The following is a 27845-nucleotide window of genomic DNA, read 5'->3' as shown; positions in this document are numbered from 1 at the left end:
AATTATTTAATCGAAAAATGTTTTCAGAAGATAATTGATTAGATTGGTAGTCGAAAGGTTATTTTTATTGTTAATAAAACGGAATCCTGGAACTGACTGGGGGAGGGTCAGAGGTCAGAGTTGAGGCAGGGCGAGACACGAGGCTGAGCTCGAGCGGACATTTGCTGGAAAATGCCGAAAGCCAAAGGGAAAAGCAGGAGGAAGAAGTATGATTACAAATCTGATCGGAAAAAGCTCAAACGTAAGATGCTGAAGAAAACAGCTCCGCGGATCGAGTGGTGAGTATAAGGGTGGTCGGGGTTCGGGGCCTCCAGTCTGTGTTCAGTAAGGAAGCTGCTCTGACTCGGGCTTCCCCTTCGCTGAGGAGCCTTTTCCAAAGTGCTGGAAACTTCTATCAGTCGGAAAATAACGATGACTACTAATAGTTTATTTAATCGCCGGGTAATAGTTTCATTTTTTTATCCTTACCCCCTCCCTCGTGTGTTTTTTTTTTGCGGGTGCGGGTGGGGTTGCCTGTAACCAACTCAAGAGTTTCTCTTGATTCCTTTGGCTCCTGTCGCTGTATTAACATTGTTTCGGACGGCAGCATCCTTGTTTGAGTGTCAGGTGAGTGATTTGCCTCAGTGCAGTACTAAGAGCGTACTACATTGTCACAGGTGCCATATTTGAATCTGATGGTTTTTTTAAAAAAGCAAGACATTCTCCAGTGTCCCATCCCAACATTCAGTTTTCAACGCAGACCAGCAAACATTTAGCACGGGGTGGGGTGAGGGGAGGAATAAAGGGATAAGTTGATTGGGTGAGATGAAGTAAATAATGCGAGGAGGTTCATGTGGAACGAATTTGCTATAAATTCAATCTAAAATCCATTAACTGGTCATTAGTTCTATTTTTGGGCAGAGTTCCTATTGAAACCACTGTCGGCCAATGAGTTGGAAGTGAGACAGTACTTACGACTGGACCCGCAACAAACAGTCCAATTTACAGAAAACAACTCAGCGAATGGAGATTTAAAAAGCCTCTACAGCAAACAGAACTCATGACCAAAGTAGGGTGGTTAGGTCTCTCAATAAAAGTAGTGTGATTTTCGAGTAAAATTCAGTTAATGTGTCTAAAATCAATCCCAGTGATTGACAAGGGTATGAACTAATCATCCCCATTCTGGCTGGGAATAATGATGTTACTATATGCAACCTATCTCTATGCAAATTGGCAATTGCATTGCCTACAAAACAACAGTGACTACATTTCAAGAAGTAATTGGTTGTGGGGTAGTTTGGAATACCTTGAAGGCATGTAAGGTTCTTTATGAAAAATTCAAGTTTTGTTTTTCTTTCAATTAGTCCACAAGATAGGAAGGTATGAAATAAAAGACAAACTTGAGTGGTTTTGAAACATATGAACAAGGAGTAGGCCATTCAGCTCCTCAAGCTTGCTCCGCTATTTAATAGGAGCATGGCTGATCTGATAGTAACCTCAAATCTGCTTCCTGCCTACCCCTGATAATCTATCACCCCATTGCTTACCAAGAATCTATCCACCTCTGCCTTAAAAATATTCAAAGACTCTGCTTCCACTGCCTTTTCAGGAAGAGAGTTCCAAAGATCCACGACCCTCTGAGGGGAAAAGAATTTGCCTCATCTCAGTTTTAAATGGGCGACCCCTTAGTTCTAGATTCTTCCACATGAGGAAACATCCTCCCTCCATCCACCCTTCCAAGACCCTCAGGATCTTATCTGGTTCAATCGCCTCTTACTCTTCTAAACTCCAGCAGATACAAGCCTAGTCTGTCCCACCTTTCCTCATAAGACAACCTGCCCATTCCCAAGTATTTGTTAAATTAGAGGAAGAAAGGGGTAGTTGTGAAAACACTTCTTTAACATGGCAAAGGACCAAGAGTGGTGTACCTGATATAGATAATTCTGAAGGCCATATCCATTGAGCCATTATGGCACAGAATGGTTAAAAAGGCTGAGGACAAAAACAGCTGACAACTTTGCAGATGACACCAATAGATAAACGAAAGAGTGGGATCTGCACAGATTAGGAAGGTGGATTGATGCCATTTAATGTGCACAACAAGATCATTAAACTAGAATCAGGAAATAAATCATAGTAAACTAAGTTAAATACTTCAAGGTAACAGAAAACATCAGAAGAGAGGATCCATGGATATTGGTGCATTGCTTACCAAAGCCTACAACACAGTGAGGTACTAGGGCTAAATGGATTGTGGTTTGTATAGCCAGGTGATAGAAGTGATATAAGACACAGGTATGTTTGCATTTGGGATAAAGAAAAAACTTGCATTTATGTAGCTCCTTTCACAACTGCAGACACCTCACAACCAATGAAGTACTTTTGAAGTGTAGTTACTGTTGTACTGTAGGAAACGTGGCAGCCAATCTGCACACAGCAAGGTTATACAAACAGCAATGAGAAAACGACCAGATAATCTGTTACGTTGGATGAGCGATATATATTGACCAGGACACCAGGGAGAACTTCTCTGCTGCTCATTGAGATGGAATTTTGAATTCTTGGATACTCCAGAGAATGAAGATGAGACCTTAGTTTAATGTGTCATCTAAAAACAACACTTCCAACAGCGTAGCACTCCCTCAATACTGCAGTTGAGTATCAGCCTAAATTTTGTATTCCAACCTCACCTTATTACAGCAAGAATATCCACACACAGGAGGCAGTGCAGAATTGGGCAACTAAACTGATATCTAACTGGTATCTGAGTGATAAAGGGAGGTTGTGGAATTTTGTACTTTGGAGAAAATGCTTACATAAGATTTATTCAAGATTCCTAAAGGAACAGAAAAATTGACTAATACATTCAATATTGCCACAAATTCCAAGGGATACAGACTAAAGCTTAGAAGATGGAAGGTACACAGACATTTAGATTTAACTATCTGACGTAGAAGGTGGTGAATGTCTGCATTTGACTAGCAAGGGAGGTAGTATAGGCAGAACTACTTCTTGAGTGCTCTGCCTGAAGTAGGCCCTTGGAGATTATCTTCTGAACCACAGTTAAGTGCTGTGATTTTTTTTTTTTAACCACAGGTAGGGTGGGGAGACAGGTCCTGAGTCAAAACAGGGATAGAACCCTACGCAGTTAGCATTAATCTAATCCACGCACAGTCATCTAGCCGACTTAGATAACCAGGCCCCTTAAAGGCAGGTATTATGGGGAAATATTTAAGGAAAAATTGCATAGATATTTGAGGGAGCAGTCAATTTGGTTTTTTTATTCATTTACGGGATTTGGGCTTCACTGACTGGACATTCATTTATTGCCCACCTCTAGTTGCCCTTGAGAAGATGGCCAGATAAACTCCAGAGTACTTTCCAGTCCTATACTTTCCTAGTAGGATTGGTGAAATATTTTGTTTTCAATAAATTTTTTAAATAGTTCACTCGTAGTTATCCTGTTGTCATGTTTATTTGCAGTAGTCACTAAATTATTGTTGGAATGTACCAGATATTTTTTTGACATGTTATACAAATGGTGTCTTAATGTTTAATAACTGAGCAAAGTGTTTAACTGAAGATTTGATTTTTTAAAGTGCACAAATAAGAAAAGCATGGAATATCAAGAAAACAGTTGCTCAGAATTTAGCTGACATGGGCTTGGCATCTGACCCAAACCGTGCAATTCCGATTAAGAAGAACAAGGTATATACAACCGTGATTCTGTATTAATGCTAAAGCCTTGTCTATTATCTCATTATTGTTTGAGGGACAGTTTTGTGTGCAAAATAGCTGCAATATTCACCTACATTAGTGGTGTTCAACTTGCACCTTCAATACCTTAGCATCTTGTGTGCACTTGTTTGTTACTTCCTAGTTTGTCCTGTTTGAATTTTGTGAGCCTGGAAGTTTGCTTGTTTCTGACCTATGTCTTATTGCTGCATGCGTTTCAATTCAGCACCAAGCTTGATATATACACATTAATGGAAATATGATTTAAATTTTTTTGGGTGACTTGAGGTTCAATGGTACACGCCTATGTTCTTGTGATTGCACTGTACTTCAAAGCAATTCAGTGTATGTGAAGTGCCTTGTGATTTCTCAAGTGTGATGAGGAAATGTATAAACTAGCTTATTTTCTATTAAATATCTACAAAATAACTTCTACAAATTATTTGAACTTAAAGTAAGTTGAATTTCAGTTTTTACTTTAAATCTTAGATTTTGGGTGATAGACTTTGAACAATTGTGATGTTGTGGAATTCTGACATTTAACACTTTTATGGTATTACTTTCTTTTCACTTGGACACAGCATGAGATACTTAATTAGGCTTGGGTATGTCATACTGCACCACCATTCTCAGTATACAGTACAAGAAGTGGAGACTGTTGAGAGTATTACAAGAACAAATCCATACAGCTGCAATGTAAAGGAAGATGGTTATGGTTGTTGGAGGTCAATCACCTTAGTCCTGGAACATCACTTCAGGAGTTCTCAGGGTAGTGTCCTATGCCCAACCATCTTCAGTTGCTTCATCAATGACCTTCCCTCCATCATAAAGTCAGAAGCGGGAATGTCCGCTGATGATTGCACAATGTTCAGCACCATTCACGATTCCTCAGATACTGAAGCAGTCTGTGTGTATATATAGAGCAAGACCTGGACAATATTCATGCTTGGGCTGATAAGTGGCAAGTAACATTCGCACTACATAAGTGCCAGGTAATCTCCAACAAGAAAAAAATCTAACCATTTCCCCATGACATTCATTGGCATTACCATCACTGAATCCCCCTCTAGCAAGATCCTGAGGAATCATTGACCAGGAACTGCACAAACTATATAAATACTGTGGCTACAAAACCAGGTCAGAGCCTGGGAATTCTGTACGAAGTAACTCACCTCCTGACTCCCCAAAGCCTGTCCACCATCTACAAGGCACAAGTCAAGAGTGTGATGGAATACACTCTGCTTGCCTGGATGAATGCAGCTCCAATAAAACTAAAGCTTGACACCATCCAGGACAAAGCAGCTTTCCTGATTGGCACCCTATCCACCACCTTAAACATTCACACCCTCCACAACCAGTGCACAGTGGCAGAGTGGGTGCCATTTACAAGATGCCCTGCAGCAACTCACGAAGGCTCCTTCGACAGCACCTTCCAAACCCGCCACCTCTACAGTCTAGAAAGATAAGGGCAGCAGATGCATGGGAACACCACCACCTACAAATGCCCCTCCAAGCCACACACCATCTTGACTTGGAAATATAACGCCATTTCTTCACTGTTATGGGGTCAAAATCCTGGAACTCCCTCCCTGACAGCACTGGATGTTCCTACACTGCATGACTGCTGTGGTTCAAATAGCTCATCACCCCATCTTCTCGAGGGCAATTAGGGATAGACAATAAATGCTGGCCTAGCAACACCCATATCCTGTGGGGGAGAAAAAAATAGAGACATATGGTTTTGGTCAAAAGCTGTCTTTCGTACTGTCTCTATGCATAAAGTGAGGAAAGAATTTTTGCATACATTCATTCAGCATTTCTGCACTTCTTTTGCAAAGTCTGTGTTTCACTAAAGTTATGCTCTGCTTATAGTGTTGTAGACAAATAATGGTAGATTGTGTAAATTATTCTTACAGTTCCTGTATTTGTTTTACAGCAAATGAAAATGGAAACAGCCTCAAAAGTTGGAAAACAAGTCAATATTAAACCATATGTCATTAAAGGTTTGTATCCAGTTGTCATTTATTTTCATTTTACATACCCTTAGATCAGCATTTCTGTTTTTTTATTATCGCAGTTGTTAATGATTCCGCCAGGGAGGCTGTGACCTATTCTTGTGTATGGATTAGCAGAGGATGAGACTAATAGATCCAAGAAAATTTGTTTTATGTTTTGCTTAATTCATAACTCGTTCCTTTGATGTATTACTGAATAAATATACCTGGTAATAAGTGGCATTTAAATTGAAACATAAAGGAACCTATATATAGACAAATGGCCTTGTTTAATTTTCTGAATGTGAAATTTTGTAAAGTGAAATATAAATTACTCCCAAACTTTTCCTATTTCAGAGCTAGAGGCAGAGGCTAGCCTTCCAGAAGTAAAAAATACTACCCTCTCCAAAGAATTAATTGACTTTGTGCGACATATGGTTGAGAACTACAAGGACAATTACAAGGTATGGAATATCTAAAAATAAGTTTCATGTAACATTGCTCAGCTTTTAGAAGGTAGAGTTGGCAGGATACAAAAGTGAGCAACAAAATGTTAAACAATTGTACCAGAAGCATGGGACTATTGTCTGAGTGGTGAGATATAGTGTTTAATATGTGGAAGTGAATAGTTGCTATATTTAACCAACTAAGTTAAAATTGGAACTAAATTTCTTAATGAAAAAATGAAATCAAAGATAGATGAGACTAAAACTAAAGTCAATTCTAGGACTAGAAGATTAAGCAGTTATCCACAATCTTTGGAACATAGATATCTATTGTTATTCGTGCACCAGTTTTTATTTTTCACTATTACTTGTGGCCTTTAAGTTCTATGAGAAATGAAACAACGATTGACATTTCCAGAAATATTTTGGGGGAGAAAAAGAGAGACCGATAAAGTTAGAATGTGAAGCAGTAGTGTTTGAGTATTTTATTGCGATATTTGGCAATATTCAGCATTCTAATATTGTAAACCTCAGTAGCCAAATAGTTATCAGGAATTCAGTAAAATATCCTAGTGAATATGACCAATCTGGGTGGCCAGTGCATGCCACTTTGCTATTACAGGTAAGTCTTTTCAGAATTAGAAATATTTGAACTGAATTGCATTATAGAAAACTTTTTTAAAAGGAGGACTTAACTGGAAATTTAGTTTTGTCACTTGCAAAAACTTTCTGCAATTAACTTGATAACAATTACTCTGAAGGAGTAGGTGGATAGATCCAAGCATGATTTGATGAAGCACACTGCCACTGCAATAGTCTGGGGTGGGCAAATGTTGAAATGAACAGTGTAGCCAAGCAGGAGATTTCATTTAGGAGGGTGATGTCATTCCCCCTCATCTGGGTTTCCTTCAAGGCTATGATGTCAATGCAGTCATCCACATTGAGCTCCTGCATGACAGGGGACTTTGTTCACAAGTGAACAGAGATTCTGTAATGAGATGGGTGATGATAGGTGATCCACTGGGGGATTTCACACACTGTCAGCATTAGGAGGGATGAGTGGAATGGTGAGATTGGCAAAATAGGTGGGAAGGTCAAAGAGAGAGTAGGATGGGCAGTTGGGGGTAGCTGCTCCCAAGGAGGTAGTTAAGAGTGCCTCATTGGCTCTTCTGGTATCCTCCAAATGATCCATTAAAGGAAACTAGGCTTATCTAAGAGGGAGCCAAGTTTGGCATGGTGGCAGGAGTGTAAGAAGGCTGAGGAGCAATGAAGGTTTGGGTTTGGTATTTGGGAGGGCAAGGTACTAGACTACTTATGCACAGATTTACAATCACAATGTTTTTAAAATCGGTGCCATTGAATATGTGCTTTTCATTTTTCATTTAGGCAATGGCCAGAGACGAGAGAAATTATTACCAGGACACACCAAATCAGATCAAGAATAAAATTGCGTCTTACAAACGTTTTTATCCAAGTGAATACAATGCTTTGGTAGCTCCTTTTCAAGAGAAGATGGATTTATCTTGAGACCAGATTTTTTTTTTTATGGACTGTAGTATTCAAGAACTACATTATCAGCCTTGAGAACTAGATTTCTTCTGTAGTTCAGTTCTTGCATACCATTCCATTTTGTAAAGGGACTATTATGTATGTTTCCCTAATGGGCTACTGTAAATTTTGAGACAAGAGCTATTTGTGAATTTCTACTCCTGGAAGTGAATGGTATGGCCTGCTAGTTATCATTTAAATTGTGGATCTGAGATTGCTTTTCGATTAAGATTGAATGCTGTGTTTAAAAGCAACTAGGTGTTGAATGTGATGATTCTGAGGTGTATGTATGCACTTTGACAGTTCAGATTGTGTGTAGTATCAAACTATAGTAAAACACACATTTTATAACAATATTTGGGTAGTTTTTGCATTGGACTAGCAGAAAGCTTCATATGTGGCCTGAACTGGTAGTTGATGATAACTACCAACAATGGGCAAGGTCAGGGAGAAGTGGGTATTGAAAATGTGTTCCTATTTCCTGGCTCATCTATTTAACTCTTAAACAAATTGTAAACTTCAAACTAAATTTCATGTCTCTAAAGGACGATTTTGAAAAACAAAAGTAACATCTGCTTTAATCAGTATCATAAATTCCCTCCTAGCATTGAATACTAGGATCAATTTATACATTAAAGGGTATGATAGGATAGACAGAGATATTTCCAATTAGAAGGAACACCAGAACTGAAGGCCATAAATATAAGTTAGTCAATAAAATCCAATAATTCAGGAGAATCCTCCACGCCCAGAAAATGTGGAACTTGCTATCATGAGTAATGGAGGCAATTAACATTGATGCATGTTAAGGAGAGCTCAATAAGCAAATGCATGAGACAGGATATGTTTGGGGTTAGATAAAGAGGATGAGAGGAAGCCAGTGTGGACTATAGACACTGCTATGAAACAGAAAATGCTGGAAAAATCAGCAGGTCTAGTAGTATCTGTGGAGAGAGCGTAACACAGTTAACATTTTGAGTCCATATGACCCTTCTTCAGAACTCTGAAGAAGGGTCGTACAGACTCAAAACATTAACTTTGTTTCTCTCAGCACAGATGCTGTTAGACCTGCTGAGTTTATCCAGCATTTTCTGTTTTTGGTTCAGACTTCCAGCATCCGCAGTATTTTGCTTTTAACATTGATATGAATCTGCTTTACGTTATGGCGTGTTTCTGTGCTGCAAATACTATGCTGTAAAAAGAATAAGCACAATTTAAACAGCCTGAAGTGCAGTGTTTTTGGAAGCATGTTGAAATTCAGTGTCCACTCATTTAAATAGAATGGGTAGTTATTTTCATCCAGCTACATAGGATCATATTCCATTTCTATACATTAATATCTCAAATGTAATGTCAACAGTAGGAAATCCAACTCCTGTTAAATCATTAATTACAAATAATTGTAATTGTTTTAAAAGCAAATTATTTGTTTCCTCAATTTGTGGCACTTCCACAGTTGAAAAACTTCACTTCCATGATTATTTTTAAAATAAATATTTCTCCAGGATATACTCTGTTATAGTTGTAATCAATGTCAACTTTTGATAATGTCCTGTATTATGATTTACATGAATTTGATTTTTAAGTTTAAAAAAAGTGTAAATTTTAAACCACTGCCACCTGGCACTAACCACAAGATCTACGCTTGTCTATACAACATTTGATTATAGCAGTGGATTCTTCATTTCTGCTAAAGTACTTTTTAACAGCTTGGAAAAAAATTAGCAACTCTTCAATAATCATAAACATATTCAAGAAAAATTTGAATTCTGCTCCTAAATTAGAAAAACAGTGGAGATCAATGCGAGGATTAAAACATGGGGAAAGACCGACTTAAGTCGGAAAATGCAGATCATTTGACGAGAAAAAGCTTGCATTTTTAAAAAATAGTGTCTTTCATGCTTTCTGGTTGTCAGTCAATGATTTTGTTTTGAAGTGAAATCACTTATCAGACAAACACTGTAGCCAATTTGCCATAGAGCTAATACACCAAAGAAAGCTGAAAAAGTAGGATAAATTTCACTACTACAAAAATCTTATGTTTAACATTAGGAATATCAAAAATATAACATACGCAAGGATACTAAAACTCCATGTTGCTATGGAAGGTTGTTTTGCACTCGGACTCTTATGTTTAAAAAAAATAATTAAATATGCGTACTATTACAATTTTTGAAAAGGTAAATCCATTGCTTTCCTCCTCCTCCCCCCCACGGAACTCAATGTGGCTAAGACACTAATTACTGGATAATACTGTAATACTTAAAATAAATTTTTAGCAATCCTCCAGAAATACGAATTGCTGTTTGCTCAGCTTTTCTGTGAAATCCACTGAATGATAAGCTCCTTAACACCGTGGATACTTTTCGGGATCTCCGTTCCATCCTTGGTGACATTAGTAGCCATGAGGAAAAGTTTTTTTTCATAATTCACATCATGGAGTAGAAGCTTTCTATGAAGATCAGAAATATTAAGAGCCCCATGAAGGTCCTATAAACAAAATTAATAATAGTTATTGAAACAATGTTTACAAAACCCTTTACTGAAGTACAGTTAAAGCATACAGTGAGTTTATTCATCAGTGATGTGAAAAAGTGGAATCAATAGTCAAAGATGTAATGAAAACTTGAAGAAACTCATGCTATAATAGAGCAGCTCATTCCAACAGGAAAGGTAAAAGTAAGGGTCATATGGACTCAAAACGTCAACTCTGTTTCTCTTTCCACAGATGCTTCAGACCTGCTGAGTTTTTGCAGCATTTTCTGTTTTTGTTTCAAAAGGGAAGGTCATGTTTGACTAACCTTGAATTCTTGAAGGAACAGAACATAGATAAAGGTAATGTAGTAGACATAATGCAGTGGGGTTTCCAAAAAGCTTGACCTATGACTAAGTTCAGAACCTGTGACAATAGTCAGAACACATCCAGCCAGGGTACAAATTACACCATGAATAGGGAGTTGGCTACAAAACAAAGAAAGTGAGAAGGGATAAATGGTAGTTACTTGGATTGACAAATAATAGGAAGTGGTGTTCCTCAAGAGCTTCCTCCTATCCTTCATCAAACACTATCAGCATATTCTTGTCAAGGATAGATGCTGGGTCCATGTTGTTCACAATTTACATAAACAATTTGCACTCAGGAATTGGAACTACCAGTTTTAAATTTGCCGATGATACCAATTTGGGGTTTGTTTAATAAAGAAGAGGACTGCAACAAAGTACAGGAAGGAGTTAATAAACTTGTAGAATTTGGCCTTGAAGGAAACCTAGATGAGGGGTGATGTAGTTCCATTTTAGGATGGTGTATGGCTTGGAGGGGAACTTGCAGGTAGTGGTGTTCCCACGTCTATGGTGCCATTGTCTTTCTAGGTGATAGAGGTCATGGATTTGGATGTTGCTGTCAAAGGAACCTTGTTGAGTTTACTGCAGTGCATCTTGTATATTGTACACACTGCTGCCACTTTGCCTTGGTGGTGGAGGTAGTGAATGTTTAAATTGCTGGATGGGGTATTGATCAAGTGGGCTGCTTTGTCACGGATGGTGTCAAGCTTTATGAGCACTATTGGAGCCGCACTCATCCAGACAAGTGGAGAGTATTCCATCACACTCCTGACTTGTGTCTCGTGGACAGGCTTTGGTAAGTCAGGAGGTGAGTTACACACTTAAGAATGCCCGGCCTCTGACCTGCTCTTGTAGCCCCAGTATTTATACGGCCAGTCCAGTTCAGTTTCTAGTCAATGGTAACCCCCAGGATGTTGATAGTGGGGGATTCAGTGATGGCAATGTCATTCAATATCAAGGGAAGATGGTTAGATTCTCTCTTGTTGGAATGGGAATTGTCTGGCATTTGTGTGGTGCAAATGTTACTTGCGACTCATCAGCCCGAGCCTGAATGTTGCCCAGGTCTTGCTGCATTGGTATAGATTGCTTCAGTATCTGAGGATTTGCAAATAGTGCAATCAGCAGCGAACATGCCCACATCTGACCTTATAATGGAGAGACAGGCATTGATGAAGCAGCTGAATATGGTTGGACCTAGGACACACACCTGAAGAACTCTTGCAACAACGTCCTGGGACTGAAATGATTGGCCTCTAATGACCACTACCATCTTCCTTTGTACTAGGTATTATTCCAATCAGTGGAGAGTTTTCCCCTGATTCTCATTGACTTCAATTTTGCCAAGACTCCTTGATGTTAAGGGCAGTCTTGGGGCTGTCTCTTAGAACATAACAGTCAAAAATTTAGTAAGCTTAATCGATTCTCAGCTGAAATGCAACATGTAATATCCATGGAATGATAATGTGAGAGAAGTAATACTCCCTTGAGATGAAATGCTTTTAGTGAATGAGACAAATTTGCTGCTAAACAGTCCATTTTCATTTCCCTTACCCTTCCACCCACACAGAGGACTTCCATCAAATACACGTTACCTGTTTATTTGCCAATAACACTAGTGGCAGCAATGGATCTTGTTTGAGCAGCCGATGAAGCTCCTGCCCAGCAAGAGGCAAACGTTCGTGGTCTGCAGAATCCACCACATAAATCAACATTTGGGCTTTGTTTAGGTAGAGATTCCAGTATGAGCGCAAGTTGCAGCTACCTCCAACTGTAAAATAAAATGCATCTTCAAGAAGTAAATAGGATATTGTGTATTTTTAGATTAAAGGAACCTACTATTCAGATTACAACTTGCATTTTCTAGCATTCCTCAAATGCTGCAGGGTGTCTCAAAACACTAAATGAATGCCAAGCTGGAGGGAAAAGGGCAAGAATCTGAGTCACAATTGTGAAGAATACTTATAAAAACCTTTTCAAAGCTTGAGAGGATGGTGGTAACATAGAAATTAACTGGACAGATATTCTAAGAGGACAGGAACACAATGATTAAATTAATGGCCACTAATGATGAAGCAGAAGACAAGGAGTAACAGTGTTAAAGTAAAGGGTGTGTGTAGAAACATGGAGCTGGAAAAGGTCAGCATCGCCATGGAGGGGTTTGTAAGCCAAGAGTGTGAAAGAATGCTTTTGACCTTTGAACCAGCAGAGGTTAAAGAGGATGGGGTGGGGAGAAGTGATGATAGAGAAAGGAAACTCTGAGGTGAGGATACAGATTGCCGTGTTCTCAATGAATTGAAACTGGTAACAGAGTTGAAGCAGCATAGTCAAATCAATTCATTGAAAAATTGTGCCTCAATGCTGGGACGCACTCACCTGCGCCGCGCTGGGGCGAATGTACAGATATGCATTCTATAGAATGGTCAGTCAAATCAAACACAACTTTAAATTGATGTATATATTGTTTTATACAAACTACATTGAGGTGTTGGAGCACTGCAAGCTTCTCTTTGAAGAACTAACGGCAACTTGAGACTTCAACAGGACTCACACCTCCTATAGCCAAATATTAACTGTCTTCCTTTCAAATGCTTCCCATAATGATTTAAATATCCAAGAAATTGAATTTAGCTATTCCCTGGGTCTGCATACACTTAACATTTCACAAAGATTGCTCTAGTGACCTTTTGCTTATGTTCCGAAATAAACTAAGACATCAACAGAGAAAATGGTTCAAAATACATGCTTATTAAATATGCTGATAGGTTGGCTCAGTTATTTGTAATGGCAACATCTGTCAGAGACAATGATTATTTGCCCCAAGATACAGCAGGCTGAAGCCGATTTTTAAATATAAAATGATCCTGTTTACCTATGTTAATTGGAAAATATAATTCAGAAATTCCTATTTTGTCAAAGCTAACTGCAATTTAATTGAAAGGAAACAGTTAAATCTCCACTCTTCCAACAGCCCCCACTTCTTTCAGTCATGACAAAACTGCCTCGTAGATTCCTCTATCATTCTTCGATGCTAATGTTACAATTTACCCTATAAACCAAGCTAACCCTCAATTCTTGATCGAATGCCAACTATAAACTGTCACACCAACAACATCCCCCATATAGCCCAATTGTTGCATGAACCCATCTGCCAAATTGTTAAAACTATGAATTTCTAGACTTCTTATCAGAACAAGCCCTATACCATCTGTAAATCTATTATTAGGTTATACCCTTGTACTTCTGTATGCTACAGTAAAATATATGAATTGCATGGCTATATGTTGTACAGGTGGAACACCTGCATTCAGTAAAAGAAGTCTGACCTCTTTACACCTTTCAGTACTAATTTCTATTGTTGTAAAGAATCTTTTGCCTTTGTTCCAACCTGTTCAATCAGCAGGGGTTCCATCAATTTTTATTTCTGCCAGATCTGTCAGAAACGTAGAAAAATAGGAGTAGGTCATTCAGTCTTTCAAGCCTGCTCTGTCATGCAATATGGTCATGGCTGATTCTGTATCTCAACGCTATATTCACACTCTTGCCCCATACCCCTAGATGCCTTTAGAGTCTAGAAATCTATTTCCTTCTTAAATATATTCAGTGACTGGGCCTCCTCAGCCTTCTGTGGCAGAGAATTCCACAGGTTCACCACCCTCGAGTGAAAACGTTTCTCCTCATCTCAGTCCTAAATGGCCTACTCAGTATCCTGAGATTGTGACCCCTTGTTCCAGATCCCCCAGCCAGAGGAAACATCACCCCTGCATCTGTCCAGCCCTGTCAGAATTTTACACGTTTCAATGAGATCCACTCTCATTCTTCTACTCCAGTGAATACACGCCTAGTCGGCACAATCTTTCCTCATACAACAATCCTGCCATCCCAGGAATCAGTCTAGTGAACCTTTGATGTACTATTGCAAGTATATCCTTTCTCAGGTAAGGAGACCAAAACTGCACACAATACTCCAGATGTTGTCTCATCAGGGCCCTGTACACCTGTGCATCTTTGCTTCTGTACTCAAGTCCACTCGCAATCAAGGCCAACATACCATTTGCCTTCTTAACTGCCTGCTGCACCTCCATGCTTGCTTTCAGTGTTTGGTGTGTAAGGACACCCAGGTCCCTTTGTACATCAACATTTCCCAATCTATCACCATTGAAATAATACTCTGCCATTCTGTTTTTCCCACCAAAGTGGATAATTTCACACTTATCCACGTTATACTGCATCTGCCATGTAACTTGAGTCAACCAAATAAGCTAAATTTACAAAATTAGGGACAAATAAAAGGCAGCCCCTTAAAGGGAAACTGCAACAAAGACAAAAATTTAGAGGAGCATCTGCCATATATATGCCCACTCACTCAACTTGTCTAAATCGCCTTGAAGCCTCTTAACATCCTCCTCACCATCCACATTCCCATCTAGTTGTATGTCATCAGCAAACTTGGAAATATTACATTTGGTTCCCTCTTCCAAATCATTGATATATATTGTGAATAGCTGGAACCCAAGCACTGATTCCTACGGTACTCCACTAATCACTGCCTGCCATTCCAAAAAAGACCCATTTATTCCTACTCTGTTTCCTGTCTGCTAACCAATTCTCAATCCATGCCAATATATTACCCCTAATCCCATGTGCTTTAATTTTGCACACTAACCTCTTATGTGGGACTTTATCAAAAGCTTTCTGAAAATCCAAATACACCACATCCACTGGTTCTCCCTTATCTATTCTGCTAGTTACATCCTCAAAAAAATCCAATAAATTTATCAAACATGATTTCCCTTTCATGAATCCAAGTGGACTTAGTCTAATCCCATTGATATTTTCTAAATGTCCTGTTATCACATCGTTTATAATAGACTCTAGTATTTTCCCTACCACTGACGTTAGGCTAACCAGTCTGTAATTCCCTGTTTTTTCCCTCCCTCCCTTTTTTAAATAGTGGTGTTACATCTGCCACCCTCCAATCTGCTGGGGCTGTTCCAAAATTCTGTAGATTCTGGAAGATGACAACCAACGCATCCACTATTTCCATGGCCACCTCCTTTAGAACCCTGGGATGTAGATTATCAGGCCCTGGGGATTAATCGGCTTTCAGTCTCATTCATTTTTTCAGCACTTTTTTTAGTAATGCTAATTTCCTTCAATTTTCCCCTTCTCACTAGATCTTTGGTTCTCTAGTATTTCTGGGAAGTTATGTGTGTCTTCCTCCATGAAGACAGAACTAAAGTAGTATTTAATTGCTCTGCCATATCCTTGTTGTCTATTATAAATTCTTCTGTGTCAGACTGTAAGGGGCCTACATTTGTCTTCACTAATCTTTTTCTTCTTGCATACTTATAGAAGCTTTTACTGTCCTCTTATGTTCCTTTATGTTGGATTCTCCACCCTCAAAACAAACATCAGGGATTCTGCTTCTTCACTGCTCATGAATGATAATTTGTTAAATCATTAAGATTAGCTTAAATTATTCATCACTTGAAAATTCTACACCAATGATTACCAGCATGCTTGTTTGCTGGTGGTTTAGCAGCCTAAGTTACACACCTCACACAAATTTGTGTTTATGAAAATTAAGTTCCTCCCTAAAGCACTGTAGCAATTGGCTATTTTTAAAAACTCGTTTTCATTAACTCAGAGGTTCTCAATGTTTCTTTACTTTTTTCATTATTAATGGCCTCCCAAATTCAAAATCTAATCCTATCTACTCTAAGAATTCAATTTTACTTTCAGCAGCTTCCTTCATAGGACAAACCCTTTTGTACATAAAATGTGATAGCTGGAATCACTGTCTTGTTCTCTATTCAGCTTAATGTGTCTATGAAAGAAAACTCTCAGTTCCTCAGAAACATAGCTTCTTATGTTTCTCACTCGTCTAACTAGCATCTGTACTTTAGAAGCTGCACCTTCACCTCTTCATTCGTGGAATTGTTGAGCTTGCTATCTGCTCGGACTTCAAACAGCACTCCCACATCTTCTACAGCTCTCTCTTTTGTGCCAAATACTTCTTTGTTCAAGACATGAAAACTGCTCCTGTATCTGTCAAGGTTCTTTTAGGATTCTATACTTATGGAAAGAGCTTGTTATCTGAAAAGTAATCCTTCTCTTGCCTCTAATCTCTCCTTTCCTCCAAGACAAGTACATTTGGCTATCTCTAATTTACGAAAATGTATGGACTTTTCCTTCTGTCCCCCCTAAACTGAAAATATTCTATTCTATAGATTTTTCCTCTTCTTTAATCTCAATGTTGAAAGTAACTAATGTTTTGTTTCCCAGGGTAATAAAACTGTGCACTCTTTACATTGCTACAATCTACAGACTTATAAAAACTCATTTTGGCTTCACCTAATCACCAATACTTTGTCTCTGCTTACTCCTTTCAACTCTGTATGATGCACCTTGGTGTTTTGCCTTGGCTTCTCAATTATATATTGCATCTTATTAGCAATCTCAAGTAGAATGATTGTCAAAACTCAACTCATTTTGATGCCATAACTTTTCCTGTGGATAACAACAACTTGCATTCAAGTAGAACCTTTAAAATAATAAAATATTCCAAGGCACTAAACACAGGAGCATTATAAAACAAAACATGACATTCATTACATAAGGAGATGGTTATTTGGTGGTATAGAACTTGATATTGCTGAAAAGAAAGGGACATTTTTGTTGAAACTTTTCATCTTGCACTCATCAGGACAATTCGCAAGAAAATGCCAATGTCAGGGGACACAACAAATTTATACTATATGAGAAGAGAGTGCTGATTGGTTGTCAAATGGACTCTGATTGGTAGAGGTGTTGCCATGGAGAATGCACCAGTTGATGGTGACTGACAGGTAACTGCCAAGCATTGATTGAAATTTAAACCAATTGACTCTGATTGGTCATGGCATTGCTCTGAGGAATGAACCAGCTGTCACTTATTTTGTTTAGCTGAAACAGGCACAATGTGTGTACACGTTCCATCTGTAAAGAACAGGGCCCTGTGTATTAATATATGTAGCTTCCAGTACACACGTGCCACACTGCGAGCCTGACTGACAATCTTAAATTGATTGTCAGTATAATTCTTAGCACACTGATGGTTATTTAGCAAATGTGGACCAATCACAGAATCACATCTAATGTTTGACACCGTTTTGAGTTTTGCAAACACAGGTTGGTTGGGCATAGTTTGTACCTTGCCCATTGCGAGCAGCGGAAGGGACATGGCAACACCTCTACCAATCAGAGTCCATTTGACAACCAATCAGCACTCTCTTCTCATATAGTATAAATTTGTTGTGTCCCCTGACATTGGCATTTTCTTGCGAATTGTCCTGATGAGTGCAAGATGAAAAGTTTCAACAAAAATGTCCCTTTCTTTTCAGCAATATGATCCGCCAGTCTTTGGGTCATAAGGCCTACATACCTAGCCTCACGCTGGCACTGAAATTCATATACCACATTACTCATCTGTGGGATAGGCAGAACGTCTTTTTGGCTTGACCGCAGCATCCTGTAGCGAATACCACTTGTGTTGCAACTGCATAGTAGCAGCATGAAATAGCTAGCTTCACCTGTTGCTCAAATTTTTGAAATACCTTGCCCTTCCAGGGTAATCTGAGGCAGACTGGGTACTTCTCAGGGCCGAAAGTGACGGCTTTAGGCCCGTTCATGAGTTTGCGCAATATACAGCGCAAAATGATCTGATCAGGGTAGCCATAATTCCCACAGGATGCCTTTGATGTGCCCCATTTCAGCATCAAGCCTGCATGGTGAGCAAACGGCTTGAGCCCCATTTACGAAGTTGCCGATAAGGCCAATCTTTTAGCAGATGGAACTGTAAGAATCCTAATGCGTATATTGATCAGTGAAGGTAGGCTTTCAGTAGACCATGGTAGAGAACCCCTTGGCAGATCTCTCAACTAGTACGTCAGGGAGGGGAGTTAATTTGACTGCTCAATTTCAAAGGTGAATTTGGGCGCAGGATAGAGCCTATTAAGACATGCAAGGAAATTATTACAAGCAGTGTTTGAATTTCAGTGCCAGTGTGATGCTAGGTATGTAGGTCCTATGTCTCAAAAGACTGGCAGATCATATCAAACACGTTCCTTCCATTGCTCGCAACTGGCAAGATACAAACCATACCCAACCAGCCCATGCTTGCAAAGTGTCCAACGTTAGATGTTATTCCGTGATTGGACAATATTTGCTAAATAATCTTCAGTGTGCTAAGAATTATGCTGATAACCAATTTAAGATTGTCAGTCAGACTCAGAGTGTGGCACATTTGCGTGTACTGGAAGCTACTTGTATTAATACACAGGGTCTTGCTCTTTGCAGATAGAAAGAACATGTACACACATTGCACCTGTTTCAAATAAACTAAATAAGTGACAGCCATTCACTGGTTCATTACCAAGGGGAATGTCTTGACCAATTAGAGTCAAGCTGACTGGTTTAAATCTCAAACAATGCTTGGTAGTTAACTGTTAGTTAGCATCAACTGGTGCATTCTCCATGGCAATGCCTCTACAAATCAGAGTCCACTTGCCAACCAACCAGCATTCTTCTCATACAGTATAAATTTGTTGTTTCCCCAACAGTGGCATTTTCTTGCAAACTGTCCTAAGGGGTGCAATACCGAAAGCTTCGACAAAAAATGTCTCTTTTCATAAGGAGATGTTAGAACAGATGAACAAAAGCTTGGTTAAAGAGATGGGTTTTAAAGAACTAACTTTTTTCTTTAACACCTCTTCTGAATCCTCCATCCCATCACAATGCTATATGCAGAATATTGTACTCACTTTCAAGGAAATCCAATTTGCAGCCTCCAGTCTGTATGCATATTGCATTAAAGCCTTGAGTAGGTGAAGTGCTATGCTTCACTGTATGATTGGCCAAACAATTGAGAATGCTGGTTTTTCCAGCACCGTCTAAACCAAGAACCAGAATCTGCTTCTCCCTAGGTTGGGTCTGTTTGAAAAAGCATCCAATTAATAAAGAAGCAAACTATGCAATCAAGTAAACAGCAAGCAAACCAATGAAACCACAATACATAAGAGCATAAAAGGTAACAAGTATATTATGTAACTAGGAGACAAAACCCATCTAATATGCTGGACAAATGCTGATTCTTCCATCATCAATTTAACTTTTCAATCTCAAACTTAACATATCAGCTGTGAAAAGCTTTCAATTTACCCCACTTCAACCTTCATACATTACTTCATTGTTCATTCCCACAGATGCAAACATTAACCATATAATGTCAGATGTGGGGAAATATTCCCACAGATGCAAACGTTAACCATATAATGTCAGATTCGGAGAAATATTCTGGATTATTTTGAATAGAAGGATGTGGAAATTGTGCAAAAGACTCCATTCAGCTACAGACTCCATTCAGCAACATTACATTTGCCCTGTGCCAGTTTACTGCTATTCAAATTCTATTCACAGTATCCTAATCTAAGCCTGCCCCCATACATAAAAGGAAAACAATGAAGTAACTAAAATCAGGAGCAAGAAAGGTTAATTAAAAGAAAATATATATGACAGGATGCAGAGGATATTTACCCAAATGGTTCCAAGGATGAGGGAATTGAGCTACAAGGTTAGGTTGGAGAAGGTGAAACAAAATGAGGTGTACAAAATTATGAGGGGAATAGATAGAGTGGACAGGATAAAATTGTTTCCCTTGATGGAGAATTCTAGAACCGGGGACATAGATTCAAGATAAATGGGAGAAGGTGTAGCGGGTCATGAGGAAGAACTTTTTTTACACAGAGGGTAGTGGGTGTCTGGAATTCGCTGCCCAAGTTGGTGGTAGAGGCAGAAACTTTAAACCATTTTAAAAGTACCTGGATCTGCACCTAAAGTGCTGTAAGCTGCAGGGCTATGGGCCGGGTGCAGGAAGGTGAGATTAGAAAGGGCACCTGGGTGTCCTCGGGCTGGCATGGACAAGATGGGCCGAATGGCCTCCTTCTGTGCTGTAACTTTTCTATGGTTCTAAGCTGGGATTGTTCTCCTTAGAACAAGAGGTTGGAGGGGAGATCTGATTGAGGTAAACAAGATTATGACAGGATTAGATAAGGTAAAGAAAAGCTGTTCCTATTACCTGATCATAAGAACTAGAGGACAGAAATTTATGGTTTTGAGCACAAAATACTGGGGAATGTGCGGAACTTTTTTATGCAGTGAATGGTAATGAACTGGAACTCTGTGTCCACAAGGAAGTGGAGATGATGAATGATTTCAAGAGGAAATTGGTTGGGCATTTAAGGAATATAAACTTGCAGGGCTACAGGGATACAGCAGGGGTCCCTGAGACTGACTGGATTGCTATGCAGAGACAGCATGAACTTGATGGGATAAATGGCTTCCTTCAGTCTTAAAATCCTTATGGCACAATGATAGTTAATTAACTTTTATATAGAAAGCATCTTTAGGTAGCGGAGTGTTAAAAGAAAAATGGTTCTGTTTAAAAGTATAAAAATGATAGATGATAGATCACAGAGGTTTTCAACTTTCCTCATCAGCTTCTTTAATCAATTCACTGCTCTGGATATTTCCCACCTGCATTTGAATAGAACAAAGAAAAAGTGAGAAAAGAGAATAAATAACATAAAATCACAGTTGAAACAAGCCTTCCATGAAAGAAAGCGAATTTGTTTGGAGTGTGGGGTGGTTGACAGGTGTACATGAATATATAAGCCATAAAGATCTGTTACTGACAGGAAGGGAGGGGGTTCATTTAAACAGCCCTGATTTCTCCTCTCACCACCCATATGTAAACAGAAAGGTATTTTCAATTTGCTTCCCCCTTTATAAGCAATGCCCTCAGTTTCAGGGTGGTCCAATTTTTATTAATAACCCCAGAGCAAACTCATAATAGGATGAACTCAGAGGGTTAGTTTATTTGCACACACTCAAATGCGGGAGGAGGGTCGCAATGTTGCCTCCTTTTCACTCACAGTAAAAGAAGGACAGAGAAAAGGAAGATTTACAGGGCAAAGGCCACAGAAAAAAGAATTATTGTTTCATGTGAGCCCAGAGTCCAGAATCAAAGTCCAATGGTGAATTCCTTCACAGAGGCTGGCAGGCTGATCCGTTGCTGGATCATTCACTTTTCCAGTAGAGTTGATTTCCATGATGAGATAGGCACGCAGAGATGAATTGGTCTTGTAGGTGATGGTACAGAAGTTTCTGTCAAAACAGTGTAGATGGGGCCAGGCATCCAAATCTGGATGGAGACCCTTTTTTGTGCTGCTGCTTAAGTCAATGGGAAAATGGCAAACTGAGGTTTCTTAGTACCGCAAGGCAATACTACTGGGTTCACTAGCTAGAGGAACATGCCGCATGGATCCCACCTCTCCAATTAGGCTTTGACAAAGGGTGTGTATCCCTTTGTCTGGGTTCCTGAGATTGTTGATGTTCCAACTGTTGTGGAGTTCTTTGTCCTAACAGATGAAGCAGCTCTCGTTGACCAAGCCTGGCTTATGAAATGTAGATGGCCTTTGTACAGTTCCCTTTGGATTTGGTCTCTGCAGCCCACAGGGGGTCATTGGAGCTCCTTCAGAGATAACAAGGTGTCAATTTCTGTGAAACTGCAATATTAGCTCTTATTATTTGAGGGTCACAGGCAGACATAGCTTCAGCCATTTTAAAAAGGTCTTTGTCCAGTTTTTAAAACTTTAGAAATTAGCCAAAGTATATAAGAGTGTAAGGTCTCAGCCCCCTGACAGATATACAACTGAGTTTATGCTTTGAAAGCTTCTCTGCGAGTTGAACCGGAAACTGTGTTCTCTTGTATTCAACTAGGCTGCACAGATGTTCCCTGATCCAACCCCTTGTTTGTTTTGAGTTATAGAATCATAAAATAATTATAGGACAAAAGGAAGCCATTCAGCCCATTGTGTCCATGCCAACTCTCTGCAAGAGCAACTCAGCTAGTCCCATTCTCATGTACTTCCCCCATAGCCCTGCAAATTTCTTCCAAGTGCATACCCAGTTCCCTTTTGAAAGCTATGATTAAATCTGCCTCTACTGCACTCTAAGGCAGTGCATTCCAGAACCTAACTATTAGCTGCATAAATAAGTTTCTCCTCAGGTCACCATTGACAAAAGAACCAATCATCTTAAAATTGGCGCCCTATGGTTCTCAATCCTTCCACCAATGGGGACAATTTCTCTATCTACTCTGTCTAGATCTCTCATGATTTTGAGCACTTCTATTAAATTTCCCCTTAATTATTTCTTCTGTAAAGAGAACAGCTCCAGTTTCTCCAATCTATTCATGTATCTAAGTGCCTCAACCATGGAACCATTCTTGCAAATCGCTTCTGTACCCTCTCTAAAGCCTTTATACACTTCCTAAAGCGTGGTGTCCAGAATTGGACATAATACACTCGAGGTTGAACTGGTGTTTTATAAATGTTAATCATAACTTTCTTGCTTTTGTACTCTAAGCTTCTATTTATGAAGCTCAGAATTCAATGCCTTTTAACCACTTTCTCGACCTGCCCTGTCACCTTCAATAATTTGAATGCATAGCCCCCGAAATCCCTGTTCCTAAATCCCCTTTAAAATTGTATTCCTTATTTTATATTGCCTCTACTCATTCTTCCTACTTAAAATTTATCACTTCACTACATTAAATTTAATCTACCACATGAACACCCATTCCACCAGCCTGTCTATTTCCTCTTGAAGTCTAACATTATCGTCCTCACAGTTCTCACCTACAAATTTTGAAATTGTGCAACTCTCGGTCATTAATACAGATCAAGAAAATAAATGGTGTACTGACCCCTGGGGAACCCCACTGTATACCTTCCTCTAGTCCAAGAAACAACTGTTCATCACTACCCTGTTTCCTGTCACTCAGTCAATTTCATTGCTGCCATTGTTCCTTTTATTCCATGGGCTTCATCTTTTCCAGCAAGCCTATTATGTGTAGCATTTTAATAAATGCCTTTTGGAAGTCTATATACACCACATCAATCTCATTACCCCATCAATCCTGTTACCTCTTCAAAATCTCAATCATATTTATTAAACACAATTTGCCTTTAACAGTTGATCACCATGCCACAAATGATCATCAAGCTCACATCTGTGCTACCTCGCTGAAGGAGCAATTCGCCGCTCCCCCGTCTCCTGCCCGTAGCCCTGCTCATTCTTCCTTTTCAGATAATAATCCAATTCCCTCTTGAATGTTTTGATTGAACCTGCCTCCACTATACTCTCAGGCAATACATTCCAGATCCTAACTGGTAGCTACATGAAGAATGTTTTGCCGCATGTGACCATTGCTTCTTTTGCCAATTATGTTAAATCTTTGCTCTCTGGTTCTTGATCCTTCAACCAATGGGAACAGTTTCTCCCTATCTATTCTGTCCAAACCCCTCGTGATTTTGAATACCTCTATCATATCTTCTACTTTCTCTTATACAACAAAAATAGTCCCAACTTCTCAAATCTATCAATGTAACTGAAGTTCCTCATCCCCACGTTGCCTCCCAATCTTCGATTCCAATTTACTTGGGACAGATCTCTTCTCACCCAATTGAAATTGGCCCTTCTCCAATAAGTTAGGACCCTCAAAACTATAGGAGTTTTACAATTAGCTTCAATCTCCCATTATAAATACCTGGTTCATGGTTCATCGTGTTATTTTAGAGCTAATTTTCAGTTCTGGGAAGATTAAAGCTTAACTGTAGAAAATGGGATAAATGCAGCTAAAGCAGCTTGAAGTCTATTACACTTAAAGGTTGGGGCCATGTTGACTTAAGGGGTTAACAGCTCGAAAGGTAAGATCAGAAAACAGCAGGTGGGCTTACTTAGCTGGAGAATTGGAGATGAGATGTCTACACTGCTTGCAAAGAAATGCAGCCCAGAGTGTTATTTTGTTTTGTTTTGGGAGTTAAGGCTACAATTAATGTAAAAGCATTCAGTGAGGCCTGGAAGGCTATGTCATCATGGAGATGGGTGGAGCTTAAGAAAGTTCCAGCCTTTCAATTTATCTTGTATTTGCTGGGAGAGTGAATGTTCTGCACCAGAGGAAAAAGATGTACCGAAGAGTTGCTGCCATTAGCAGGCTGCAGGGAGAAAAAGTGTTGCTGTGTCATTGGGGGAGAAGCTCCAGGAGCTGTTTCATAGCTCTGTGCAGTTAGGGCTCAGAAGGACTCCTAGGGAGCTGAGAATGTGGCAGGTCACTGGCTCCATCCTGAAAAAGGTTAGGGCTAAGGAGCAGCCCAACGCAAACTGGAGGAACAGCACCTCATCTTCCGATTAGGCACTTTACAGCCTCCCGGGCTGAATATTGAATTCAACAACTTTAGATCTTAAACTCCCCCTCCCCACCCCGTTTCTTCCCCCTCCCTTTTTTTTTTCTCAATAATTTATATAGATTCTTTTCCCACCTATTTCCATTATTTTTAAATCTACAACTAATACCTTGTTAGTCTTTCCACCCCCACCCCCACTAGAGCTGTACCTTGAGTATCCTGCCATCCATTCTTAATTAGCACTTTTCTTAGATAATATCACCACCTTCAACACCTCTTTGATCCTTTTGTCTGTGACATCTTTTGATTATCTGCTCCTATCACTGCTTGCTTGTCCCTACAACCACCCCACCCTCAACTTCTCTCTCCCCCCGCCCCCCCACCTTAAACCAGCTTATATTTCACCCCTCTCCTAACTACACAGTTTTGTTGAAGGGTCATGTGGACCCGAAACGTCAGCTCTTTTCTTCTCCACCGATGCTGCCAGACCTGCTGAGTTTTTCCAGGTAATTCTGTTTTATATCAGGCTGTTGCTTGACTTGTCTGTGGGACAACTCTCCCAATTGCCTTCTGGAAGATTAATTTAATTACATCCATAGAAATTCCCCATCTCCTACTTCAGGTATTTCATCAAAAAATGCAATTAAGCTCATTAGACACAACTTACCCTTTACAAATCTATGTTGGCTCTCTAATCAGCTCAATCACTCTAATTATAGATTCTAATAACTTCCCTAGTTCTACAATTATCAACAGTGCTTATGTTACCAGACCATTTTGCTTTTTTTCCTTTTTAAGACAAATATACACAGCATTTTTAGCCATAATTACAATTTACTCATTCAATAATTTAACTAGCACTATGATCTATTGTAAGTAAAGGATACTAGAGGAATGTCTAATTCTAGCTCCGAACTTAATCTGTATTTAAACCATTAACAGACGTGCTTAAGCTGGGTGAAGTCTGTAGTCAATTAAAAACAGATTTTCAAATATTATTTCAGCACTTGTTAGTTTGTCGTAATTTTCACCATTTAAAGAATTTCAAATTCAGCAAAACAAATGGATTTTTGAGTACTAGAAACCAAAACGTAGTCATTTCTGTCATTTACTTTTCCTAACGGTTTCATTGCTCAGTAGATTATAACATGACATTCTTTAGTTCAGTTAATGTCTGAGCCTGCTTATGCCATTGATGTTTATGGCTGAGAAGGAGGTCATTCGGCAAATCCTATCTGTGCCAACTCTTTATTAGGGCAATCCAAAACGACGCCTCCTTTCTCTCCACAACCGTATATCTTTCTCTTTCAATTGTTTAACCACTTTTCCTTAAAGGTACAATGATCTCGCCTCGGTGTGTGATAAAAGCATTTAAAACTCTAATTTTCTGTGTAAAGAAAAGAAATGCCAAACCACATAATCACAATAGGATTTGATATCGACAGCTGCCAGGTCCCATGCCCTCATTATGCACAGATGAAATGCATTCATTGAACTAGTTCTTTGCCTTTTACCTCTTTGATACTATCGTATTCTTCCTCGGGATAACGCCTTTTGCTGTTAAAGTACTTCCATGACATGAACACCACGCTGCCCATGATTGCAACTACAGCTCCTATTGCAGCTCCGATATGGCGCAGGTGAGCCATTGTTCTACGTTGACCCCTCAGTAAACAGGACCAGAAACGTCGTCTCGCTCTGTCTTCTGCCACTCCTGCCTAGACGTCACGCCGCGCACACACCCCAGCGACAGTTTAATCAATTTCATTTTAATTTATAAACAGTGTACAATAAAGGACCAAAGAAAGTTAGAGACAGGTTTAGGATTTCCTGTGCATTGCGAGGTTCCACTTATGGTTTGATTGGCCCCAAATAGACGAAACATCCTCAGATCATAGACAAGAGGGAAGATACCTCACGCTCTGTAGCAGAGAAGCGAAACCCGTATGTGCTCATTATTTTTCACTGATTTGCCAGCTGGACAGTCGTCAGTGACAAACTGAATATTGCAATTTTGGCTGCTTACCTTTCATTATCTTCGAAGGAAATACAGTCTGCAATACCACAGTATACTATGTAAAATATCATAAACTCGGACGTTCTATCTCATCAAAATTATTTGTCATCTTGTTCAAAACAAAATTATTTCCATCCTAATGATCTATTTATGAGAAAAAAAGCTTTGAAACTAAAGGAAGTATTTCCACTACCCAAAATATTGTAACCAAAACGTCCTGTGCTTTCTCCATATTAGTAAGTGGATGATATATGTAAAGAATAAATTATAAGATAGCTCTAGTTACTATCTTGTATCACAGGCTAGGAATTAAGTAATATCTTCTAACAAAATGCTCTTAACAAGAACTTGTATTTTATCAGCTACTGTTTAGTGAGCTAAACTGATTACAGAAAAATGTAAAAATGATTAAGTTGTGATACGATCATACGAAAGAGGAGCAGAAGGAGGTCATTCGTCACCTCATGCCTGCTCCGCCATTCAATAAGATCATGGCTGATCTGTTTGTGTTTCCAGTTCTACATTCCCATGTACCTCCCGATAACCTTTGATTCCCTTGCCTAACAACAATCTATCGACAAAAACAAAAAGCTAAAAGCTACTGCGGATGCTGGAAATCCAAAACAAAAACAGAATTACCTGGAAAAACTCAGCAGGTCTGGCAGCATCAGCGGAGAAGAAATCAGTTAACGTTTCGAGCCTTCATGGCCCAGAATCTATCGACCTCCGCCTTAGAAATATTCAATGACCCCACTTCCACTGCTTTCTGAGGCAGACAGTTCCAAAGTCGCAGGACCCTCTGAGAGAAAAAAAATCTCATCTCTGTCCTTTAAGGGCAACCCCTAATTTTGAAACAGTGCCCCCTAGTTCTGGACTCACCCACCAGAGGAAACATCCTTTCCATGTTCACCTTGTCAAGACCATTCAGGATCTTAGACACTTCAATCAAGCCCAGCCTGTCCAACCTTTCCTCATAAGACAACCCACTCATTCCAGGTAT

At 39.4% G+C, this 27845-nt stretch overlaps 2 protein-coding genes across 3 annotated transcripts; one reads left to right on the top strand and one right to left on the bottom strand.

Annotated features, from left to right (window-relative positions):
* Positions 1 to 90: 90 nt before the first annotated feature.
* On the top strand, positions 91 to 9816 carry nop16 (NOP16 nucleolar protein homolog (yeast)). Its single transcript, XM_078550752.1, has 5 exons — positions 91 to 278; positions 3579 to 3687; positions 5651 to 5717; positions 6066 to 6172; positions 7541 to 9816. Exons 1-5 carry the CDS (start codon positions 172 to 174, stop codon positions 7679 to 7681), a joined length of 531 nt encoding a protein of 176 aa, XP_078406878.1. The 5' UTR covers positions 91 to 171; the 3' UTR covers positions 7682 to 9816.
* Positions 9817 to 9992: 176 nt separating this feature from the next.
* On the bottom strand, positions 9993 to 26577 carry LOC144685823 (ADP-ribosylation factor-like protein 9). 2 transcript variants are annotated; one of them, XM_078550749.1, is made up of 5 exons: positions 26343 to 26577; positions 21073 to 21115; positions 19345 to 19515; positions 12136 to 12311; positions 9993 to 10192 (listed from the first exon to the last, which is right to left on the bottom strand). In XM_078550749.1, exons 1-5 carry the CDS (start codon positions 26475 to 26477, stop codon positions 10013 to 10015), a joined length of 705 nt encoding a protein of 234 aa, XP_078406875.1. In that variant the 5' UTR covers positions 26478 to 26577; the 3' UTR covers positions 9993 to 10012. The 2 variants fall into 2 exon arrangements, with proteins under 2 accessions (XP_078406875.1, XP_078406876.1); XM_078550750.1 differs by lacking the exon at positions 21073 to 21115 and having other exon boundaries at positions 19345 to 19513; positions 26343 to 26554.
* Between the last annotated feature and the right edge of the window lie 1268 nt (positions 26578 to 27845).

Source organism: Cetorhinus maximus, chromosome 10 (genome assembly GCF_964194155.1).
Source record: "Cetorhinus maximus chromosome 10, sCetMax3.hap1.1, whole genome shotgun sequence".
Lineage (NCBI taxonomy): Eukaryota > Metazoa > Chordata > Chondrichthyes > Lamniformes > Cetorhinidae > Cetorhinus > Cetorhinus maximus.
Note: the sequence above shows the minus strand (reverse complement) of the source record. Positions and strands in the feature narration are given on the sequence as shown.

What these genes read in the sequence shown, in the direction of transcription:
- nop16 (XM_078550752.1), top strand. Translation starts at nt 172, where the DNA reads ATGCCGAAAGCCAAAGGGAAAAGCAGGAGGAAGAAGTATGATTACAAA. An exon ending in TTCCGATTAAGAAGAACAAG is followed by an intron (nt 3,688 to 5,650) that starts GTATATACAACC and finishes TTTGTTTTACAG; the next exon opens with CAAATGAAAATGGAAACAGC. An exon ending in ACTACAAGGACAATTACAAG is followed by an intron (nt 6,173 to 7,540) that starts GTATGGAATATC and finishes TTTTTCATTTAG; the next exon opens with GCAATGGCCAGAGACGAGAG.
- LOC144685823 (XM_078550749.1), bottom strand. Translation starts at nt 26,477, where the DNA reads ATGGCTCACCTGCGCCATATCGGAGCTGCAATAGGAGCTGTAGTTGCA. An exon ending in ATTGATTAAAGAAGCTGATG is followed by an intron (nt 19,516 to 21,072) that starts AGGAAAGTTGAA and finishes GCTTTTTCAAAC; the next exon opens with AGACCCAACCTAGGGAGAAG. An exon ending in TGTTATTGGCAAATAAACAG is followed by an intron (nt 10,193 to 12,135) that starts GTAACGTGTATT and finishes TTTTGTTTATAG; the next exon opens with GACCTTCATGGGGCTCTTAA.